The 24,432-nt window shown below is 46.1% G+C and overlaps 1 protein-coding gene across 6 annotated transcripts in view; it reads left to right on the top strand.

Moving 5' to 3' along the window:
• The window catches only part of Eml1 (EMAP like 1), a 166,192-nt gene that overhangs the window by 86,978 nt on the left and 54,782 nt on the right, over window positions 1–24,432 (top strand). For all 6 annotated transcript variants that reach the window (XM_077799411.1, XM_077799412.1, XM_077799410.1 and 3 more), the window contains exons 2-3: window positions 9,863–10,045; window positions 23,700–23,832. In XM_077799411.1, the coding sequence (XP_077655537.1) occupies window positions 9,863–10,045; window positions 23,700–23,832 (316 nt within the window). The remainder of the gene's footprint in view (window positions 1–9,862; window positions 10,046–23,699; window positions 23,833–24,432) is intronic.

Below are 24,432 nucleotides of genomic sequence, written 5' to 3'. Positions count from 1 at the left end.
TAATCCAACAGCATTTATCTGCTATTTTGCAAAAGCTAAGAGGATGCAGAAACTCCGTGTGTGTTCTGTTAGCAGCATGGAGTCCCACAGGGGCGGTGCTTTCATCTGAGTGGGCGGCGCTTACTTCTGCTGAGAAGAGCCTGGGCCTCACAGCTGGCCTCAGCCTGCAGCTGTGTGACCTCAGATGAGGCAGAGAGGCACGGAGCTTCTCCGTCCTCATCTGTGAAGTGGAATAGCAGCTAAGCCAAAGGACGTCGCGTGGATAGAGATTAGGCATGGGGCACAGGCTCTGACACCCCCCATGTGGAGAGGAGGGCGGCTGTGGCTTTGGCATCATCTAATTTTAAATAATTAAGGAAAAGATAGTAAGGACATCTCAACATAGAAGACGCAGATTCTAGGTTGACCTTTTTTTTTTTTTTTTTTTTAAGATTTTGTTTAGTTGTCAATCGACCTTTATTTATATGCCATGCTGAGAATTTAACCCAGTGCCTCACACATGCTAGGCATAGTGCTCTACCACGGAGCACAACCAGAACTCTAGGTTGACCTTTTAAAATTAATAGCCCCCTCTGACCTCCAGGAAGGGCCCTAACAACAGCAAGGACTTAGTATCACCAGAACATCGGTGGAGCAGGGAGGCTGCGCTTACCTCTAGACGGAATGGGGAAAACCTCCTCCTCCAGCCTTCTAAGTGGAATGGAGCAGAAATGCTTCCTGAAGATCCTTTTGCGTTGTCACCTTTTACAGCTACAAAAGTAGTCAAAGGTTGACGCTCATGGCTTAGCCTTAGGGTAGGGCTAAGCTGCAAGCCCACCAAGGCTGGGCTGGGTCCCCTGAGAGGCAAGGGGAGATGAGGCTGGGGGCTCTGCCTGCTGCCCCGGGAGAGGGCTCTGTCCACCCATCTGTGCTGTATCCCCACCTGGCTAGAGGTGCGAGAGTCAGCAGTGACAGTTTTACTTTCATCTGGGCCTCACTCCTGGACTGAGCATGGCACAGTGGTATTTGAAGACTTTCCAGTAACCATTTTAATCATGATCTCACTGAAGGTCAGTATTTCCTTTACCAACAGTGAACTACAGGTTAAGCATGTCTAATCTGAAAATCCCAAATCCAAAATGCTCTGAAATCCAAAACTTTCTGAATGTCAATGTGATGCTCCAAAAGTTTTGGATTTCAGAGCTAAAATGCTTGGCTTTTCAGATTTGGAAAAGTCACTTGCTGGGTGTCTATACTAGTGTTCTGAAATCTGAAGCATTTCTGGTCCTAAGTCTCAGATGAGGGACACCAGACCTGTGCAGTCCCACACTGTCATTTGGGCTGAGCATCTGTGTGTCCTCCTCGTGCTGTATGTTTCAGGGGGACAGTGCCTGAGTGGTCAAGTCCCTTGCCAGGGACCCACGGCCAGCAAGTAGCACATCCAGGAGTCAGCCCTGCCCCATTTGAATCCCCTCAGTGCTCAGGTCGGCACAGGTGACCCTCGTAGGCTTTGTGAGGACTAGTTTTCTCACCTGTGCTTGGCCCTTGACAAAATATTAGTGGATTGGATTCGTAGCCCCAAGAAGGTCTGCTGTTGGCCAAAGAGGCTGAGTAGCCTGTGGAGAAGTGGCCAGCAGAGACCTCTGCACCTCACAGCACGTACCACTCACTGTGAGCTGAGCCTGGCTAGGAATAAATCATGTCCACTCTGTGCCCTTGGAGTTGTTGCCGCCGTTGTTGCCACTATCTGGGAGATGGCCACCTGCTGCCCGGTGAAGAGACCCCCACACACTGTGCTGGATGAACAGTTCCCTGGCTTCCCCAAAGAGTGAGCAGGTGCCCCAGGGCTTCCAGTTCAGAGAGTAGTCCTTAAAACCTCTTTAAAATACCCCAGGAAGACAGCAAATGCCTATAATGCCTATAATCCCAGCTACTCCAGAGGCTGAGGCAGGGGGGTCTCAAGTTCAAGGCCAGCCTCAGCAACTCAGTGAGACCCTCTTTTTTATACCTCCCTCTAATGCTACAAAGCAAAGCAATTATTGACAAGAACATGAAAATTTTGGAAGCATTAAGATAAAAGGCTCTAATGCCAACACTATTTTAATGACTTATTTAGGTAAATTGTAGGAGCACAGGAACTCACCTTACTTCAGAATGATAACTTAAGATTTTATTTGTGCTGTAGTCCTAATCTAGTGAGGTCTTTGACAATTCAAATGCAGCCTTCCCCCTGGAGCTGTGAAGTCCTGTGGAATGTGGGGAGTTGGAAAGGGTCTGTGGGGCTAGCCCAGGCTCTGGGGTTCATTTTCATTATGCTAATCAGGTCCCCAGCTGAGCTGAAGTGTGAGTCATTTGAGCAGCAAGGCTGACCTTTCCTGAAAGCAAGAGGGTGAGAGCCCCAGACTCACTTGCTGCCAAGTCTCCTCTGTGCTCTTAACATTAATCCTCAGAAGTAAGTAGAAGGAAGAAAATCCATTACAGCTTAGAGCAGTGATTCTGGCAGGATTTGAAAAGCACTGGGATCATATCATGGGGAAACTTTAGCAATCTCACAAATAGAGGTTCTTGTGAACAGATCAGTTTATATTTGAAAGGCAAATGCTGAGATGCTTGGGAATTTTTGTTTTGTAAAATATGAAAATCAAGCTTTTTCCTGTACAAATTTGACAATGTGATTAAAAGGGTGACTTTTGCATTTTTTGTAAATTTTTTAAAATACCTTTTTTTTAATTTATAAATAAATGTGCTGCGGATCGAACCCAGTGCCTCCCACAGGTGACTGCTGTTTCACTGAGCCCCAGCCCAGCGCCTGACTTATGCATTTTATTACATTCTGTCCATCCAACCACCCACCCATCCCTTCTATCCACCCTTCTATTAGCTGCAGTGATGTTGAGTTAAACTGGATTTTTAGGAGGTGGCAGCCAGGCTGGTCTTACTCTGTGTGGTGAAATCCCAGCTTGGACTACAGATGCTCATTTCCTTTCTAGTACTGTGTTGGCCTGGGCCCCACTGAGCATGCGTGCCCTCTCTAAAAGCTGCTGTCAGCATGAACAACCCCGGAGATGATAGAAATCCATGATTCTGTACACTGCAGCTTCTGTTAGTCACCTTTCCATCACTGTGCCAAAGTAACTGGGATAATTAACTTATTTAAAAAAAGGTTTATTTTTGGCTCATAGTTTTGAAGTTTCCAGTTCATGATCAATTGGCCCAATAGGCCAGGTGACTTTGGGCCTATGGTGAGGCTTTGTGCCTCTCGCACATGGTGAAGCAAAACTACTCACCTTGTGGCCAGGAAGCACCAAAAAAAAAAAAAAAAAACAGAGGAGGAGACTGGGGTTCCACAGTCCCCTTCAAAGCACCTCCCACAGTGACCTAAGGGCCTCCCAGTGGGCCCTACCTCTCACAGGTGGCATTTCTTTTCTTTGTTTGTTTATTTGTTTGTTTTTTTGATTTTTTGGCATTTCTTAATAGTTCCACCCAGGGGATCAAGTCTTTGATACATGGACTTTTGGGCAACATTTACCATCCAAACTATAGCATTCTCATAACTTAAAAAATATTATATATATTAAAATACCAGTTTCTAATTACTTATTCAATGCCAGTTTGCATATTAGCACATAGAAATTTCAAAGGAAATGTTAAATTTGAATTTACTTTGATAATTGGTAATAATAACAAATAGATTACATTTATATATTCACCCTATATATAAAAAATGGGGGTTGGGGTTGTAGCTCAGTGGTTGAGCGCTTGTCTTGCATGCATGAGGCCCTGGGTTTGATTCTCAGTACCATATAAAAAATAAATACAAAAATAAATAAAACAAAGATACTGTATCCATCCATAACTTATATATATATTCCAAGTGCTCTACATTTATTAACTCACTTGACATTACCATAACCCTTCAAAGTAGATACTGCTGTTGTCCCTATTTTACTGCAGGAGAAATCGAGGTATCTAGAGATTAACCCTTATGCCCTTGGTCACTTAAAAGCAGCCATGTTGGCATTTGCATCCAGGGTGTGCCTCTTTCACCCACTTAGCCCCCGAATGGTTCCCCACCTGAGACCTCCCTGCCTCCTCCCGGGCCAGAGACCCCCCAACGAAGCTGGCTTGGCCAGACTCCCCTGCCACAGTTGTGCTCAGACCTGCCCGCCCTTTCTTTTGATCACACCTGAGCAGATTACCTTAGGCTGCTCGATTGCTGCTCCTCTGAGGAAAAACAGATATAAAACACATTTTATCTTCCCATTTCTCTCTAACAGTTTGTTTCACATCTGAAGTGGGGCTTCCCACTCTACTCTGCAGGTCAAAGGACAGCGGAGGAATTCCATGGACCTGCTGCCCTCACAGGAGTCAGGCAACGCTGAGGGGTGTCTCTTCTCCTGGGCAACACGCATTGTTTCAGAGAAGCATTTCTCAGCTAGGATATCAGAGTCTAATGGCAACCAGTCCCAACAAGCAGAAATATGACCTCCCAAACTGGCAAAGCCAGTGCATGAATCTTACTGCACTTGGACTCTCACAAAGCTATTTTGTAGGTTAACATTAAGGAAAGTGGTTTCGAGGTAATTCAGTCATTGGAATACCATATGGATTTGCGCAGCTGCATGCTTCAAGGATACAGAGCACTGTAATCATCCACCCCCAATTCCCCTGCGCCACGCCCCTCTCAACCCCTGGTGACCCCATCTGTTCTCCTCTATGGTTGTCTTTTGGAGAGTGTCATTGCATGAATTCCTATCCACTCACCTTTTGCTGCTGGCTCCCTTCACACAGGTAACACCTTTGAGACCCACCCATGTTGTTCTGGGTGACCTGGTTCACTTTCTGTTGCTCAGCTGTGCTCGGCTGTGCGGATGCCACACTCTGTCCGTTCACCAGTAGAGCCACGGAGACAGACCTGTATCTGGATGTGTTCGTTTCTCTAGAGTAAGGACCTGGGAAGAGCTAGGTCCTGAGAAAGTGCTTGTTGACTCTGTGAGAGTGCCAACCTGCCTTCCAAGGGGTCAGACCGCCCTGTGTGCTGGCTGCCCAGAGGAGGGTTTCCATTGCATTTGGTGGTGTCAGCATTCTTTAACCACTGCAATGCTTGCCATATCTCCAGTCTTTCTTTTGAGACATGTCTCACCATTTTGCTGGGACTGGTCTCGAATTCATGGGCTCAAGCAATCCACCTGCCACCCCTTCCGAGTGCAGGGGTGGCAGGTGTGCACCTTCATGCACCTGCTTGCTCAGTGTGCTTTCCATGGTGACTAATGACCTTGAGCATCTTATCATGTTCAAGTCTTTTGCCTGTTTTCTCTCACGATTTTTAAAATTGGGTTGTTGGTTTTCTCACTGTTGAGTCTAAATGCACTGTGTGTGTGCCTTAATCTACAGGGAGGGACAGAGGAAAAGCAGGCCCAGAGACCCACCAGTACTCCTGACATGCAATGGGATTCTGTAGGAGCACGGAAATGACACCTAGAGTTCTAGGAGAGGAGGAGAGTGAGAGAGGATGTTTCAAGTTTTTCAGGCTTCATAGTTTGATTCTTTAAAGAGATATGGCTAGGATATACTTTTTAAAAGGCTTTGATGAGACAGGGGATGTAGTTCAATGAAAAAATGCTTGCCTAGCTTGAGTGTGCCCTAGGTTTGATTCCCTGCACTGCAAAAAATAAAAAGTAATAAAATAAAGTTAGAAAAAGGACTGACACAATGTTTTTTTTCCAGAGCTTAGCAGTTTTATGATAATAATTATTATTATTTTGTAGTACTGTGGATTGAACCCAGGAGTTCTACCACTGAACTACACCCTGCAGCCCTCCCCTTTGTCACTGGGGATTGGGCCCAAGGGTCTCTCTACCACTGAACTACATCCCTAGCCTTTTTTATTTTTTTATCTTGAGATAGGGTCTCACCAAGTTACTGAGGCTGGCCTTGAATTTGTAATCCTCCTGCCTCAGGTATGCACCACCATGTCCAGGTGAGTTTAGAAGTTTTAAATGTACTTAGATAGTTAATAAGTTCTGTTAATTTACAGATATTTAATGTGTTATTCTTTCTCAGAGGTATCACAGACACACTTAAAAAATATTTCTGTGTATGAAACAATTATCTATTATTTATAGAGTTGACAGAGCTTGCATACATATAGGAACCAACCCCTACATGATCCTATTTTTCCAGATATAGTTAATGTTCCCATCTGTGTATTTGCCTATCACTTTGTGTATTTCTGAATTATACAATTTATCAATTGTATAATTTTATCAATTGTATTATCAATGTTTCAATTAAAACTTGTGGGCATGTCTCTTCTCCATTAGACAGGGAACTTCTTAAGATATAGGTCAGTGAATCAGTCATCTATATATCCCCATTATCTAATTTAATGCATGCTTTAAAAATGATTGTTTACCCATTTATCAATTATTTACCAAATATTTATTGAGTTCCTATTTTGTGTTAGGGACCAAGTCATAGAGAAGTGAAGCAGCAAAAAAGACCCCTGTTTTGTGATACTTACATTTAATCAATCTTTCCTAATACAGGGATTTGAAGCTATTGATTTCCCTCAAAGCCTGATTTAGCTGCCTCTCATACATTTTGATACATTGTATTTTCATTACCTTTCAATGAGACAATTTTCTAATTTCTTCTGTAATTTCTTCTTTGACTTAAGAAGTATTTAACTTACAAATATTTGTTGTCTTATTGTTTAAAATTTCTATTTTAATACCATTGTAGTCAGAGAATGTACTTTTTTAATCTGTAAGCTTGTTCGAATCTGTTTTATGGCTCAGAATTGATGTATCCTGGCAAATGTACCATATATACTGTCATATAGGTGTGGTTTTCTGTCTGTAGCAAGTAAGTGTTGTTTATACTATTAGATTATTTGTGACTTCACTGATTTTTTTTATTAGTTGTTCATCAGTCACTAAAAGATGGGGTGTAAAATTTCAGGAAAAATTGTAGAATCATCTATTTTACATTTCAACTCAGTCAAATTTTGCTTCCTGTATTTTGAAGCTCTATATTGGGCACACACATGTTTAGGTTGTTGAATCTTCCTGGTTTTTATCCCTTTTTTCATTGTGGAATGACTGTCTAATATACACTTTATTAGACACCTAGTTTATTTGACATTAACAGTAGTCCAGCCTTCTTTGCTTACTGTTTGCATGGTGTATTTTTTCTATTCATTTACTTTCATTCTATCTGTATCTTCATATTGAAGTGCATTTCTTGTTAACAGCCTATAGTTGGGTCTAGCTTTTTAAAAATATCATAAACAGTACCCATATAATTTTTTGTCAGAGAAATTAATCATGGCCTTCTATTTCTTGGTATTTGATTAGCATTTTGCAATTGTATCTTCCTGCACATCAGATTTGGCATATTTGGACCATTGTTTTTTAGGTTTTGTTTTTGCCCTATTCTCTTGCTTTTCCTTGTGTGCCAATTAAGTGTGTGTTGGACTGCTAAGAGTGCCTAGTAGATTCCCATAGCTCTCTTAATTTTTGGTCAGGCTTTTTTCTGTGTCCTTCATCTTCATTGCTTCCGATATGTCTGCCTTCAGGTTGTCTTGATCTTTCCTCTGTGTGTCCTTTCAGTTGTTGTCCATGCAGTGAACTTTTATTTAAGAAATTGTGTGTATGTACATATATATGTATAAGTTCTGGAATGTGTATTTGGTTCTCTTTTTAATTGTTTCTATTCTGCTGGGATTTCCCATTTCTCTACTGAATTTTTATTGACTGAAAGAATGTAAATTTTCCTTTTTAGAATAGTTATAATATCTATTTAAAATTCCTCATCTGGTAGTTTCAATATTTTGTTCCTCTTGAGATTGGACTCAATTCTATTTTCTCTTTTCCTGAGAATGTGCTCCACTTCTTTATTCTTGGTGTGTTTGGTTATTTTGAATTATGTGCTGGGCATTGTGAATGTTAAGCTACATGATATCTTTTTTATTTGGTGGTGTTTCCTTTGTGTTAATAGGTGCTGTTCTTGTCTGGACTTCAGCTGCAGACCCTATCTCTGGGCCAACAGCTCCACTCTCAGTTCTGATGTTTTGCAGTTCGCTGGAGTACTTCTCTGTTCCGTGTATGCAGTTCACAGATCAGTCAGAGATTTGAGCAGATGGGATTTGGGGACCCTTCTCTTGCTTTTTTCCTTGTAGGATTTCCCCACCTTTTTCAGTAGTGTTTCCTAACTTGATTTTTTTTTTTTTTAATTTTTTCAGGCAAAAATATTTCAAAGTTTACCACTTGGGCCCTTACCACTGAGTGTACTGCTTAGCCCCAGGGTAAAAGCAATGAGACAGGCTTCTTGTATAGTTTCCTACATTACTTCTTCTAAGTGAATGTGAAGTCTTCAGTGTTGAGTGTGAGCATCCCTCTGGAGATGAAATGTGAGTGCCCACCAGAGTCCAAGTGTGAGCTCCCCACCATAGTCTTAAGTTTGAGCTTCCCACCATAGTCTCAGTGTGAGCACAAGGGCCCACAGTGCCCGCCAGAGTCTCAGTGTGAGCTCTCCACTATAGTCTTAAGTGTGCTGTCCACTAGAGTCTCAGTATGAGCTCCCCATCAGAATCTATGAGCTCTCATTAGGGTGAGTGAGCTTCCCACTAGGGCAAGTGTGAGTGCCCACCAGAGTGCATGTTTCTGTTCTCTTCCCTGTACCTTCACGTAGTGGTTTTTTTTTTTTTTTTATGCTACTTCAGGCTTTTGGTTTCTGCATGGGGTGGAGAGTGCTTCCAGGAGGGTCTTTTAGTCTGACATACCCCAAAGCAGAAATCCCTCCACGATGCTCACATTCCAGGTGGAAGGGTAGCAGTGAACATGCCAGCAAGACCATTTTATAGTTTTTAGAACATGCTGTGCAACAAATAAGGTCAATGAAATAGAAAGTAACAGCTTTAGATAAAATTTTTGGGAAGGTTCTCCCAAAAGCTCCTATTTGAGTTGAGTCTCAAGCATAAGAATTTGGTCATGCAAAAAGTTGGCTGAGAAGCGGCCCAAGCAAAGGCAATGCAGAAACAAAAATCCCGAGGGGAGGAGAGGCCAGCCCCTTGGAGCAGGGTAGGCGAAGGGGAGGACAGGAAAGGCAGGAGGATTCCGGGAGCGCCTGCCTGGGGGGCATGGGGGGGTTCGATGCTGTGTACCGAGCACACTGGGCCACTCGGCGCTTTGTTCTTCAAACTCAACTGACATAGCCCTGTGTGGCCTACCATCAGTATGGCTGAACACAAGCCAGCAGACCAGGCAGAACAGACTTCTGTGCAGGTGAAGTGGACAGATGTCCGCATCCCTTCTACTTCCGAATTCTTAATGTCATAGAAAAGACAGTAAGTTGGCCAACCTGCAGAAAAGGACAACAGCAGTTAAAACCACACTTGAAACTTGAGAGGCACAGACAGAATGAAAGGAGCACAGGAGGAGGGAGAGCTGGAGGACGGGAGGAGGGAGGGCTGGAGGACGGGAGGAGGGAGAGCTGGAGGACGGGAGGAGGGAGGGCTGGAGCACGGGAGGAGGGAGGGCTGGAGCACAGTAGGGAAAGCTGGAGCATGGGAGGAGGGAGAGTTGGAGCACGGGAGGAGGGAGGGAGGGCTGGAGCACAGGAAGGAGGGCTGGAGCACAGGAGGAGGGAGGGCTGGAGCACGTGGCAATGCTGGGACAGATCTGCCTTCTCTTGTGCTCTTTTCATTCTGTTGTGTCTCTCAAGTTTCGAGTTTATAGATTACAATTTTCATTTTCAGTTTATAAATTACAATTAACAATGCACAATTTACAGTCTAGCTGGAGCCTTGTGCCAGCCTGTGGTTGGAGATGTGATTGCTCTGGGAGTGTCTAAAACTCTCCCCATCTTCCCTTTGGCTTAGATGACAGCGCATCTGCCGCGAGTAGCATGGAGGTGTCAGACCGCATCGCCTCCTTGGAGCAGCGGGTCCAGATGCAGGAAGACGACATCCAGCTGCTCAAGTCAGCGCTGGCCGACGTGGTTCGGCGGCTGAACATCACTGAGGAGCAGCAGGCTGTGCTCAACAGGAAAGGACCTACCAAAGGTGGGCATTATTCAGGAACGAGGGCGGAGGGCGGCACGGGTCTCATTGAGATTGCTGAGAGCAGCAAAACTCAGAATCACAGTACAACAATTCGCTCTGTCAAAACAACCACGCGAAGTGTGGCAGTATTTTTGGCACAATGTTGGTGAATCACACTGCCTAGGGGGTGTGCATTTGTGTGGTCATTCAGTGCTCTTTGGGTCGGAGAAGGGACAGTCCACATGCCCTGCTGAGAGCCGTGTTCATCAAGGCTGTGGGGCTAGAGCCTGCAGAGGAACCGCTCCTTCCAGCCCCTCAGAGGGCCCCGCAGGGATTGGTTGCTGCCAGCTCCCATCTCTGTCTGTGCCCTCAGCTCGCACAGCACACGCTTCACTGATGTACGCCACCAGGGCGGCCCCCAGCCAGGGCACAGAGGTGGGGTCCCTCCTTGAGGAGCTCTGAGTCCTGATGGTGTCCCTGGCTTCCCTGCCTGGCTGGGGCACTCCTCCTGGCCTCCCCTTCTGTCTTCTCTGCCACGGGGTGGGGCGGGGGCACCTGTGCAGAGGTCTGAGCCAATAGATTTCTGGCAAATTTAAGTCACTGTTTCATGTCCTGTGGCTCCTGGGAATGAGGCATTAAAAAGTATTTGTGGTAAGTACTGCTTAAAAATTGGGGAATAAATACCTCGGAAACGTCTCCCTGACTGGGTGGGCCCCGAGGCCTGCATTGGATGGGTGCCATTGCTCTTCTGCCACAACGTGTTCACGGTGGCTGCCGTCATGGCTGAAAGGTTCCTTTGGTAAGAACATGTTGAGATCCCTTGAAAAATGCCTTTCTTTTTTGTTTGGATTCAGCAGATCACTTCACAGTTAATGTGTTTTTCTTGGCGTGGAGATGACTGTCCAGCGTATCTCTTAATTTTTTTCTCAAGTACTTGGCTGCGTTTTCACACATCTGGGAAAGGAAATCTCTCTTTGTCCTTCAGGGGAGTCCTGCCCCACTGTGTGTCAGATACACATGCTTAGCGGATGTCTATATTTTGAATAATTGTTTTAAGTTAATAATTGTTTTTCCTTCTGAGTTGCAAAGTGATCAGGGTATTTTAAATAGAAACCAGGTTATTTTAGGTATTCTTGACCTACTCGGCTTTCCAAAAATAAATGTGATGACGACTGTATCCCAGAGGGTACATTTGAAGCAGTTGCCTTATGAAGATTCAAACTTCTAAAACTTTATTTTTAGAAAAATTGGGAAAAAACAATATAAAGGGCTTGCCCAGGAGTTTTATTTTCTTGATTATGAGGAAGCTTGGTTTTTGTAAAACTTCTTCTAAGAGAAATGATTTGTTTTCATAGTTACCTGACTTTTTTTTATGCCTTGCTCTTCATAAGTGAAAATGAATCTAATCATGAAAGCCAGCAGGTCACTGAGAGATGGAGTCCACAGAAAGTGGACGAGCGGGAGGTCTCCCGGGAGCAGGCGTGGTTTCTTCGCACTGTGCAGCTAAGGAGGGGAGGGCAGGGGAGCATATGCATCAGAAGCTGTGGGTGCCCCTCTGTAGAGAGCTGCCCCTTGGCCATGGCCTTGCACCGTGGCCTGACCCTACACTCTTTAGCCACAGTTTGGTGTAGGATTTCCTCTGTGAGATATGTTAGGGTTTGGGGAGGCTGTGTTGTTACAGGTCAAGCACGTCTTACCTGAAACACTCGGATCAGAAGTATTTCTGACTTTTTCAGATTTTGAAATAGTTACACATACTTCATGAAATATCTTGGGGATGAATCCTAACAAAATTCATGTATGTTTCTTTTTTTTTATGTATGTTTCTTATACACCTTATGTACCAGAAGGTCATCTTGTTAATCAGTTCTCCATTAGCTGTACAGATGCCTGATACAGTCAACTCATAAAAAGGAAAGTTTTATTTTGGCTTATAGTTTTGGTCCATGATTGACTAGTGTTATGGCTCTGGGCCTGTGGGAAGGCAGCACATCATGGTGACATTGCATGACGAATCCATGCACCTCATGGCCTCAGAGTGGATAAAAAATGTGCCCTTCCAGGGCACGCCCCCACTTACCAGAAGACCTCCCACTAGGCCCATGTCTTCCAGTAGCCCCAAGCTGAGAACAGTCCATGAAAACAGGGCCTTTGGGAGCCACTCTGGATCCAGGTGGTAGCAGCAGTTTTCTACAGTGATTCTGCATGCCTGCATTTTTACTGCAACCTGTCATGTGTGGAATTTTCTACTTGTGGTGTCATGTCAGTGTTCAAAAAGTTTCAGATTTCGGGGGCATTTTGGATTTTTGGATCAGGGATGCTTGACCTCTGTTATTGTTATCATTTTGCAATATTTTGGCTCTTGTTCCTGTTACAGCTTTGAGATAGGCTGGACCCAGGCATTCTGAGCTTTAAATATTAAGGGACTCCCCCAACCCCAAGATTAACTGACAGAAACTCTAGGCTCAATGTTTGGAGCTGCAGGTGTGTATCCTTGTTCTTTGCCTAGGTGACAGTGTGGGCGGTTGCACCACAAAGGAAGAGGCTGCTTCAGAAGCCAGGGAACATTCAGAGTGCTCAGGTGGTTCAGCTGGAAGCCAGTCCTGATGTGTCCGTCTTTGCGGTTGTGTCCTTGACTGTTAGCCTGCAGTTAAGACTCGCTAGCCTCAGTGCTGCCTGGGGGCTCATGGACCATAGGAACAGTTTGTTCCACTCGTTGTGTCCCCATTTTGCTGACCTTGGATTACCATATAGTGGAGAAGAGATAACCCAGTAGTTTGAAGTTTTTGGAGGCCTATCTTCTTTTTTAAAAATTTTATACACACACACACACACACACACATATACACACACACACATACATACACATACACATACACATACATATGAGTTGTAGTTGGACACAATACCTTTATTTTATTTACTTATTTTTATGTGGTGCTGAGGATCGAACCCAGTGCCTCTCACATGCCCGGCGAGCGCTCTACTGTTGAGCCACAACACCAGCCCCGAGGCCTATCTTCTTAACGTTCCTGCTCGTATTATTGTTTTTCAGAGACGTGACTGGAGTGGGGGTCTCGCTGCTGGCCGAGCACAGTGAGCAGACCCTGTAGATGCTGCTTTTGCGATGTGGAGAGAGCAGACGCTTGAGAGATGCAGGGATCCCTGCAGAGCTGGGCACAGTGGAGACCCCGAATGGGAAGCAATAGGGCCAGCCGGCTGGCAACAGGGCAGGCCCCAAATCGGTTACTTCCATATGGCTAAGTCCTGTTCAGTCTTAGAAAATGCTGAGAATTGGTAATAAAAGGGAAAGCGCTTGTATGGTATTTTAAGTCAAAAGCAGGATATAGAATTGAATACACTATCACTTCAAGTAGAGATGAAAGTCATGCAGAGAAGACTGGAATGAAGTCGACCAAAAGTTGGTAATGTTTTTTTTTTTCTGAGTGTGGGATTAAATTTTTTTACTTTTTATATAATTTTAGTTTGTTTCTAAGTGTTCTGTGGTACCTAGTCCTTAATAAGCAGTCCTTTTTTACTGCAGACTCTGAGGTGGACAGCAGGGCTCTTGGAACGTCAGGAGGTGGGTTGGCTCCCACGTGTTCTCAAGGATCAGGGTGTGGGGTTCACTTAATAAAAGATCCATTGTGTGCAGGCATGGCTGATTTCCATGTTAGTGCTGGAATTTTCAATGTAAAATGTAGATTAAAATTTGCTATTCTTCCATGTATCTGGGATTATCTCTTGTTACTCAGGAACCAGCAAGTAGTTTATATTTCTTATTTTAAATTATGCTCATTCGTTCAGACTATAGTTAGGCAGCTTATCTTTTAAAATACTTTAATGTGCCTTTGGAAACTATTTTATTGGCTATATCAGCTAGTGGATCCACTCATTAAGAGATTGGAGAATTACATTAATTAATAGCTTCATTAATTAATAGATCAGATAATTACTAAAGAACCAAAAGGCTTCAGTTGGCACAGTCAGCCAGCAAGTGAGTCCTGCCGTTCCAAGACCCTGAAACCCTCCAGCCCCAGACCTTAACCTCGGCCACCCTGGCCACGAAGACCAAGATCTTCTGCCAGCCCCTGTGCTAGCCTAACTTAACACTGAGCTTCAGAACAATTCTCATAACTACTGCTGTTGATTGGACTTTGCAATAGCAATTTTGGACGTGTTGGCGCATTTCACCTCTCCACACATCCACGTGGCAGGTGTTATTGTGCTCTTTTTTTACAAGAAAAAGCGGCCTCCAGGAGGCTGGATAATTTGTCCCAGTTGCTCAGCTGGCTGGGGACAACCCTAGGCAGCACCTCCGGGAATTCTTTTTGCCAGGGGGCTGCTTCCTTATGCAGGTGTCTTAGCAATAGAACTCAAAATTAGCATGATTCAAATCAAACCAAATAGTTAAGAAATGAATAGCTGCATGGCTGGAAATAAGACTTTTATCCACCAAGATTTAATTTGATTTGCAAAGTATTTCCAATATAATAGACCACATTCAGCACGCCCTTGTGTAAAAATATTATGCTGTGGTCTCTCCCCAGGCTTTATTAGGTAGGTACAACTAACAAATTCAATACTTGGGGCTATTCGCCCTCGTGGAATCAATAAATAATTAACTTAGTTCTTTATCCTGGTTAACCAATTTCAGGGAGCAAATGGCCTTTTCTATCTCTCTCGTCTATGCACGTTCTCCGTATCTTTCTCCTCACAAAATGGTGAATTACAGGGGGAGAATTTCTCTCCTTTAGCTAGAAGACCCTGTTTCTTTCACTTTCTCATTAGTTGCCCTGCCAGGCTTAGTAGGTTTTTTGCACTGTTTATAGAAAACATTGAGTATGTTCTTAACTCTTCAGAGGTCAAGATTGTTCTTAAACTTTGTAACACGAAAATGTTCAAATGTACACAGAAGCGGGACAGCACCTCTGCCCGCCTCCTCAGGGACTCCCTCCACTGCTCTCCGTGGTGGGTCACCTAAAAGCAAACCCAAGACCAGTGTCACTTGATTCACAGCACGTCCGTGTGTCTCTCCAGGCTACAAGGACTCTTCCCTAAGTCTGTAAATTACTGATCCTAGTAACCGTTAAACACTGACAGTTCCTTTACATCCTCTAATATCAAGTCAGCCTTCATGTTCCCTAATTGCCTGATCCATTCCTTTAACAGCAGATTTTTAAATTGTGTTTAATATGAGATGCATTTCACTTATCGTATTGGTTTTTAATATTCACAGAAATCTTGATATCACCTAGGTAGGAACCCGCCCTCCTCCACAGTCATTTCCAGTGGCTCCTCTCGCAGCTTGCAGCCACACCATTGTCCCTGTGGGTCCTCCCATTCTCCAGGGGTCTTCTGTAAACAGGATCCTACATGCGAGGGCTGTCACCACTGTCTTCCCTCACTTAACATAACCCTTCCAAGGTGCATCCATGTTGTAACGTGTCTATTGTGTATTTATTCACTTTTATTTTTTTCAGTGCTTACTAGGCTAGCACTCTACCACTGAGCTATATCCCCAGCCCCCATCGTTCCTTTTTATTGCTGAATAATATTTCTACTAAATGCAACATTTTGTTTTTCCTTGCATCGGTTGATGGACATTTAGGTTGTTAACAAATGACATGAATTCAATTCATTAGTGTCTATTTTCCACATATTTTTATTATATTGAATTTTTAATGTTACAGCATTCTTGCACAACTATACCCACCCCTCAGAATTCAGATTAAAAAATGGTACAATGGAGAGCCTCATCCACCTGTTGATCAATATTTAAAACTCAACTTATGCATTTAGATCATTTAAATTTGGGGGGAAGGAGGTACCAGGAATTGAACCTAGGGGCCTTCAATCACTGAGCCACATCCCCAGATCTTTTTAGTATTTTACGGGGTCTCACAGAATTGCTTAGGGCTTCACTAAGTTGCTGAGTCTGGCTTTGAACTTGCAATTCTCCTTCCTCAGCCTCCTGAGCTGTTGGGACCACCATGCAAAGCTCATTTAAAAATATATATTTTTTAATGATGTAAGAAGCCAGGCATGGTGGCACATAACTGTAATTCCAGCAGCTCAGGAAGCTGAGGCAGGACAATCACCAGGTTGAGGCTCTAAGCAACTTATGGAGACCCTGACTCAAAATAAAAAATAATTAGGGCTGGGCTGTGACTGAGTTGGTAAAGTGCCTCTGGGTTCAATCCCTGGTACCAATAAATAAATAAGAGTTAGGGGTTCAAGCCTGCTTTACATCTTCAGGTTTGTGGGGCAGTGAGCACCAGGTACCATCCTCTGTGCTTTGCCCTGTTCACAAGGGCGTGTCCAGAGGCCTGCAGGGCAGTGCTAGGAGTTTCTAGAGCTGCCTAGAGCTCCACATGGGGTTGGGACATGGCTTACTCAGCCAGTGTCGTGCGGTCTTACTTACAAATAGCTCTGCCGTGCTTGGCCTCGTGCAGAGGGTGTTTTATATTTTGGCCAGGACGGCTTTAGGACAGATTCCTAGAAGTGGGGTTGCTGGGCGGGAGGACAAACGCTTCTGTGATTTTGCTAGGTCCTGGTGGAGGTGACGACAGGAATCTTCCCTAGCACTCAGCAATCTAATATTTTGTTGTGCAATTTAGCAAAACCAGGTTGCCTTCTCCTATTCCAAACATGGACATCTTTTAGATTTTGAAATAGATATTTAGGAATTCTTCCTTTCTTTTCTTTTCTTTGTTGGCAGTACTGGAGATGGAACCCAGGGCCTTATGCATGCTAGGCAAGTGCTCTACCATTGAACTTCCTTCCCAGCTCTTTTTATTTTATTTATATCCTCTGCCTCAGCCTCCCAAGTACTGGGGATTACAGATGTGGCCCACCTGGCCTAGTGATAATTAGGGATTCCTGATGCTTAGTGGTCAAATGTACTAAATTAAACTTCAGATTTCCACATATAATCATAGACAAAATAATATTTTGTATAATTACATTTATTTCTCAATCTAATGGGAAGTTGTAGGTACCAGATATTATACACTGAGTTATGAATATCATGTAAGGTAAAGGGATTGGTTGATCTTTAGATTGATACTTAATCCCATAATAATATGCTTTAGTAGGTTTGACTAGCTTATACTGGAAATTCTGTATTTACAGCAACTGCGATTTTGAAAATATATCATCATGATTAGTACCTCTTGAAATCTAGGTATCCCAAAACTCCCATTAAGAAAGATGAGAGGAGAAATGTCACTCCCGGCTCGGGGAGTGTTTCCGTTGCTGCCATCCTGGACGTGCTTTAGTTAGAGCCAGAGATCTTTCCATCTCCTAACTGGAGTGCGACTGCAGGGAATTTGACCCGGGGTGGTTGGTGGCACTGTCGGTCAGCGTGGGGCGCATCAGGAAACCACCGGCCACACATGCTCTGCCTCTTGCTCTGGCTGCTGTCCCTCAGGCCTCTCAGACCTGGCAGTCTGCCCAAGGGAAGGCACGCAGCATGGTCAACTGCAAGCCTCAGGTGTCACTTGACAGAGGCTCTTCTCACCTGTGAAGGGGCGTGGACTGCAGAGCAGGAAATTCCCTAAGCAACATTTAGATGGAAGCCTTTCCCCTGTAGGCAAGGAAAGCAGGGCCCAGGGGGCCTCACCTGTGGTCACACTGCCAGTGGGGGACATAGCAGGCACCAGCGCCCTGGTTCCTGACCTTACACCTGAGTCCCCTCCCTGCTCTGCCACCTGCCTCCCTTTGCCTGGCATCAGTGCAGAGGTGATGCTGGGCGAGAGCGTGACTGGGGTCTCCCTCCAGCTCTCCTGGTGTGCGCAGGAGCACCCCGGGCCGCCTCAGGTCCCTCCACCATGACTCATGCTACTCAGGACGCACCCTGGTGTCCAAAATGGAGCATTCCTCCATGCCAATGTGGCTACGGGACATCAGCTGCCACTTCATCAGCTGCCACTTCCGCGTGCCCGCTCTCAGCTCCGTCCCTCACTCCCAGGCTGCAGGATGGGCACCATCACTCTTTCTGCACTGATGCCAAGGCCTGGGTGAGGCAGTGAGCCTCAGGGCACTAGGGCAGGAAGCCTGGCGTGTTTCTAAGGAGCACTTCTCTGAAAGTGATTGGCCACGGCTGCTCCACTTCCCTGCTGTCCTCATGGTCCAGGCGGAACCTGTTCAGTGGAAGCTCCATCAGCCAGCTTTGCACTGCTGTGACAAATGCTACTGGTGACCTGCTTACGGGAGGAAAGGTTTACTTTGCTCCTGGTTTCAGAGGTTTCAGTCCACAGTCACTTGGCCCGTTGCCTTGGGCTGTGGCGAGGCAGAGCATCAGGGAGTGAGCACGAGCTGCAGGGAGCTGCTCACCTCAAGGTGGCCCAAGGTGGTCGGCAGGCAAAGAGAGAGCAAAAAGAGGCCAGGTCACACTGTCCTTGTAAGGGGATGCCCCCAGTGACCTGCTTCCTTCTGCTGCTGGACCCACCTCCCAAAGGTCCCACCTCCCTCAGCGCCACAGGCCGTGGCAGGCCCTCAGCAGTGGGCCCCTCTGAGGTTTCAAGTCCCTGCAGTCTGGAGGGCAGCTGCCCTTCCTTCCCCTAAGGGAGAATGCGAAGGGCTTCAGAGCCTGAGGCTTTTGTGATTTGGTGACAGGAAAGGAGCCTGGAGAGACATCACGTGCAGAATCGGGGTTCAGTGCACTGTTGGAGCTGGGGTGATGCTGGTGTGGGAGAGGCCAGTGGTGTCACATGTGGGGGGTGTGGCTGGAAGTGATCTTGCCAGTGGGGGAGCTTCCCAGCCTCATCCCAAGGGTGCTCCCTGGCCCTCCCTCCCTTCTCCCTCTATCCTTCCCTGATTTCTCAGCCCAGCTCCAGTAGTTCTGTCTACTTCTGATGCTACTCTGGTAGATTTTAAGGTAAAATTTCTTATACGCCATGCAGCATGCACTTAGTTTTCATTACATAGGCTTTTAAAATCCTATTTCTGCTTTAGGGAGAAGGGCAATGCTAGGTTATTGTGAGGCTGAATTTGAACTATAATTCAAGAAGGAACGAGCAGCCAGGTGTGGTGGAGCACGCCTGCAAGCCCAGCCCTCGGGGGGCAGGCCAGCCTCCCTTCTCCTGAGACCTGGTTGTAAAGTGGGAGTCAGGCCAGGCCTCAGTGCTGGTCAGGAGACGCCGTGTGCTCCACACTGCTGACCCTGCCCAGCTCCAGGTGCTCGGGGACTGCTGTCGTTCCAGCGGTTGCATTTTGCCTGGACTGACCACCTGCAGCAGGTGCTGCAGCAGGCTCCCCAGGGCCCAGGAGTGTGGGAGGCCATCCTCGCATGTGATTTGAGCTACCTCCCTGGCTGGGTGAGAGGCGCTTAGACACAGCCATGTCAGAGCCTTCGCAACCCTGTCCCAGGTACGAGGGCTTGTCCGTGCAGAGGCGTGCCTGGCCACTGCCCCGAAGACCCAATAGCTGGCCCTGACCTTGGGATGCTGCCCCCCTTAGCCTTCATTGGATGGGATTTTCCCTTGAATTTTTTGTTCCCCAATAAAAGCTCACTCCCTGGGGTGCACTCCCTCTCTCGCTAGTCTCTTCTGTAAACCTCTCCACCACATTAGGTGGCTGGAGGCGGGAGCTAAGAGAAGCTGTCCCAGAGCTGGGAATAAAAGTAAATGAGAGTCTGCCTCTTTAATTTAAAACTCACTAGCAATTTTTTATGCATCGAACCTTCTTTTATGAAGCTTGCGCTGGTTGCCTGGCAGACAGGAGTGTTGCTGGGGTGTTCTGACCAGAGCTGTAAGGAGACTGGATTGGACAGAAGCAGATGGCGGGAGATGTGCTGGTGCTGGAAGGCTGAGAGGGGAGACTCAGAGAGAGCAACAGTGGGGACAAAAAGGACAGTGCCACCAAAGCCCACTCATTCTCTGGGCCCAAATCAAGGTGTCAGCAGGTTGTTCCTTCTGTACTCCAAGGGAGCGCTGCTCCACGGCTCCACTAGCTTCTGGTGGCTCCTGAAGTCTTCGGTGCTCCTTAGCTGGAGACACATAATGCTGGTCCCTGCCTCCTCACACAGCCTTCCCCTGGGCGTCCACACATGGCCTTCTTGCGAGGGAACTCTCACTGTGTTTAGGAACCACTCAATCCAATGGTTTCATCTGGCTCCCTACCTTGATAACACCTGCAAAGACCCAGTTTCCAAATACAGCCATATTCTGAGGTTCCCAGTGGATGCAAATTTGGTGCATCCAAATTAGGAGCTCAGTATGTATATTCTTATATATATATATATATATATATATATATATATATATATATATATAAAATTTTTTAGTTGTAGATGGATACAATACCTTTATTTGTTTTTATGTGGTGCTGAGGATCGAACCCAGGGCCTCACATGTGCTAGGCAAGCGCTCTACTGCTGAGCTATAACTCCGGCCACTGTGTATTCTTAAAGAATGGATGAGACTGAAAGGTGGGTAGGGCCGAGAGAGGAGGCTGAGATGAGGCGGATAGCAGGAAGGAGAGCAGATGTGAGAGAGAGACTGAAGTCTTGGATGGGAGCCACAACGTGTCTACTGAGGAGGGCCAGGCCCATGGCGGGCAAGCTGTTCAGGAGTGAAGGGGGGCTGCTCCCTGGTGCTGGCTTATTGGCTTTCCACTTTATTTGCATTAAAATAACAAGGGAGTATGTCCCTCTACCTCAGCACTAGAAGGTATTTTATTTTATTTTTTTTTAATATTTATTTATTAGTTCTCGGCGGACACAACATCTTTTTTTGTATGTGGTGCTGAGGATCGAACCCGGGCCGCAAGCGTGCCAGGCGAGCACGCTACCGCTTGAGCCACATCCCCAGCCCCTAGAAGGTATTTTAAAATTGGCATTTTGTGTGGAATTGTCATGGGTAGTTTGAAGACCCTAAATTTAAGGCAGATGTAATTTTGTGATTAACAAGTAATCATGCTAGTGTTTTGAAATGAACTTTTATTTTAGAATAGCTTATATTTACTGAAGGGTTACAGGGGCAGGCAGTCCCCTGGACCCTGTGCCAGTGACCTTCTTGCTCACGATTCTCTGGGGCCACTGTTGGTACAGTGTTAACGAAAGCCCATCCTCTGTCAGATTCCTCACTGCCCCTGCCTTTGCTGTATCCTAGGAACCCATCCATCCAGGACACCATGTTGCTTAGTCATCTGTCTCCCTAGGCCCTGCTAGACTGACGGACCCCCTGTTTTGATGACTGGGCAGTTTGGGGGAATTCTGGTCAGGGGGTTCCTTGGCCTTCAGTGTAGGGGACCGCCTTCTGCACTCCTGATTAGCCTCAGGTTGTGGTTTCAGGCAGGAAGACCATGGCGAGTGTCACTCTCTTCCCATCTCCTGCCAGGGTACAGGTCCTGGGCGTGACTCACCTCTGCCCGTATTGACCACCTTGTGAGGGGTCCGGCTTTCCCTGCTCCACCTTGTGTCCTGTTTGGAAGGAAATCACTGGGCCACCCACACTGAAGGAGTGTGAGTTGAGCCCTGCCTTCTGGAGGGAGTACCTATAAAAGTCAAGAACATGGACATTGTCATTCTTCCTGGGGGTGTCCCCGTTTATTTATTCATGCAACCATTTATTTATTTAATTTTATTTTGGGGGGCGGGGTGAGTGCAGTCATTTATTTTTCAGTCTGTGCTTATGAATACCTACACTGCCCTTTGGTTACAATCCAGTGCTCTGTTCCAGCTTTGGCCACTGGGAACTTTCAGTTGGCTCCTGTGTCCCTTTGGCCTGCCCCCTCAATCCTGGGTTTGGGAGTTCTCTGTCGCTGAGTGTTTCTCTCCTTATCTCCCCCTTGCCTATCTGTCACTCATCTCCACCAGTGAGAGACCCTGCTCCTACCATCACCACTGCCTCCCAGGGCTGGTCACCACCAGCACACACCGTGCTCTGCGCAGTTCCTCTGTCTTTGTCTTCCAGTCTCTTCTGACCTCCAGAGTTTCCAGGTGGTCACTTCCCCTCACCCTGCTCAGCGGGGTTGTGGCATGCATTTACAGTAGGGTCAGGGCTGGAGGTGTGGCTGGAGGTGTGGCAGAGCACTTGCCTAGCCTCCAGGAGGTCCTGGGCTCAATCCTCAGTGCTGGGGAAAAAAAAAAAAAAAGTTTTCGTAATGCAGGTAGATTCTTGTTTGCAATCTGCATTCCGTCACGGATCCCCATCTTCACGTTGGATTTTACTTGGTTACATCCAGTTCCACTCTTGATGGGTCTCTGGGTTTTCACAAGGCGTGGTGCATATATCCACCACCACAGCATCACAGAATAACCTAGGACGTCTCCTGCTCGACCCCACACCAGCCTCAGCCAACGTGCCCTTCCAGAATGTCATGTAAATGGAATGACACAAACTCCCAGCGTGGCTCACTTAGCCACGCTATTGGTACCTTGGTTTGTCCCTTTTAAATCCCAAGTCATGTCTACTCTGTGACGAGAGCACTTTGCTTCTCTGTTTACCTGCCCAGGGGAATCTTGATTGTTTCCAGTTTATGACAGTCACAAATGAAGCTGCTCTAAATATTTACATGCAGGTTTGTGTAGACATAAGTTTTCAAATGGATTGGGTAAATACCTAGTGTCAGCACAATCACTGGATCATATGGTAAGCCTACATTTAGCTTTATAAACTGCCAGACTGTCTTCCGGAATGGCTGTGTCGACTGCTTTCCCTCCAGCAAGGAAGGAGGGTCCCGGGGCCCAGCGTCCTGGCCAGCAAGGGTGTCTGACCTGTTCTGGATTTCAGCCCTTCTACTAGGTGTGTAGAGGTATCTCATTATTGTTTTAATTTGCATTTCCCTAATGACAGGTGATGGGGAGTGTCTTTTCATATGCTTATCTGCCATCTGTACATCTTTGGTGAGAAGTCTTCAGATCTTTTGCCTTTTTTTTTACATTGGGCTGTTTATTTTCTTGTTGTTGAATTTTGAGAGTTCCTTTTATTTTCTTTATGCAAGCCCTTTGTCAGGTATGTAGTTCACAACTATTTTCTCCCAGTCAATGACTTGTACTTTCATCCTCTTAAGTGTCTTTCAGGAATTTAAGAGAATTTCAATGAGGCTCATGCTGTCCATTTTTTTCTTTCATGGGTGATGTATCTATAATCCCATCACCAGACCCTAGGTGCTTGCTTCTAGAAAGTCAGAGTTTTGCACTTTTTTTTTAATATTTATTTTTTAGTTGTAGTTGGACATAATACCTTCATTTTATTTATTTTTATATGGTGCTGAGGATTGACCCAGGGCTAGGCGAACGCTCTACTGCTGAGCCCCAGCCCCAGCCCCGTTTGCACGTTTCTCTGAGCTCGTTTCTGTGTGGGGTGTGAGCTGGCCTCCGGGTTGAGGAGCACCCCGTGGTGGAGGACTCGCCTTCCTCCCTGCGTCAGCTCTCTGGCTGTTTTCATTTTCCAGGACTGGGGTTGAACCCAGGGCACTCTCCCACTGAGCCACCTCCAGCCCTTCACTGTGTATTTTAAGACAGGGTCTCCTGAAGTTGCCCAGGCTGGCCTGGAGCTTGCCATCCTCCCACCTGGACCCCCAGTCCCCGGGGGTCATAGCGGGCACACCACACCCAGCTCTGCAAGGATTCCAAACATGGGCGTCCTCTTCCTTTCTACATGAGCTTAAGTTCTGTACAGCACCACTTACAGGGGACGCTCTGATTCCTCTTCTGCTTGTCTTACAGCAAGACCACTGGTGCAGACCCTGCCTTTAAGAACCACCGTCAACAATGGCACCGTGTTACCAAAGAAACCCAGCGGCTCCCTGCCGTCCCCCTCCGGGGCCAGGAAGGAAACCCCTGTGCCCGCAACCAAAAGGTAGGCCACTCGAGTGCCTTAGCTCAATTCTAAAGCAGTCCCTTCTTAGATTTTGAAGGGATGTGACCTTTTATGTGACAGTCCCTAGTTTTTCGTGTGAGTTGGAACTTGAAGTCCAGCCGTTCCGGGAGCTGTATAGTGTAGTGTTCTTGTTTTAGATGTAATTGTCTGTGAACCACTGGCTACAACCACAGGGTGCCATTCTGTGTTTTCATTTTGGGGTCTCTTTATAAAAACAAATGGGACTACAGTGTAGGTAAAAGTGACTGTGTTGTTCCTGAATCTGCAGTATTCCCAAATCCGCAGTATTCAGATTGCCACAGCGACTTCTATGTTCCTATCTGTAAAGTTCAGATAGGCTCCTGCTAACTAGTGTCTAACAGCAGAGTTCTAGATATTGGTGTCATTTGCCAGTTTCTCTTAACTTTTCTGTTGTTTCATAATTGTCATATTAAAATGTTAATGTTTATAGCCAGTCTAACTCGAAGGCTGTGGGAATTGAGTACTGAGTGCTCACACGTTATGGAAACCTTGAAGAAGCTCTTGTGCAGCTCTGGCTCCCGGGCTTGTCACACTGGGCGGGTCCCTTAGCACACCCAT

The sequence above is a fragment of the Urocitellus parryii genome, chromosome 6 (genome assembly GCF_045843805.1).
Source record: "Urocitellus parryii isolate mUroPar1 chromosome 6, mUroPar1.hap1, whole genome shotgun sequence".
Taxonomy (NCBI): domain Eukaryota; kingdom Metazoa; phylum Chordata; class Mammalia; order Rodentia; family Sciuridae; genus Urocitellus; species Urocitellus parryii.
This window is presented reverse-complemented; position numbering and strand designations above follow the sequence as displayed.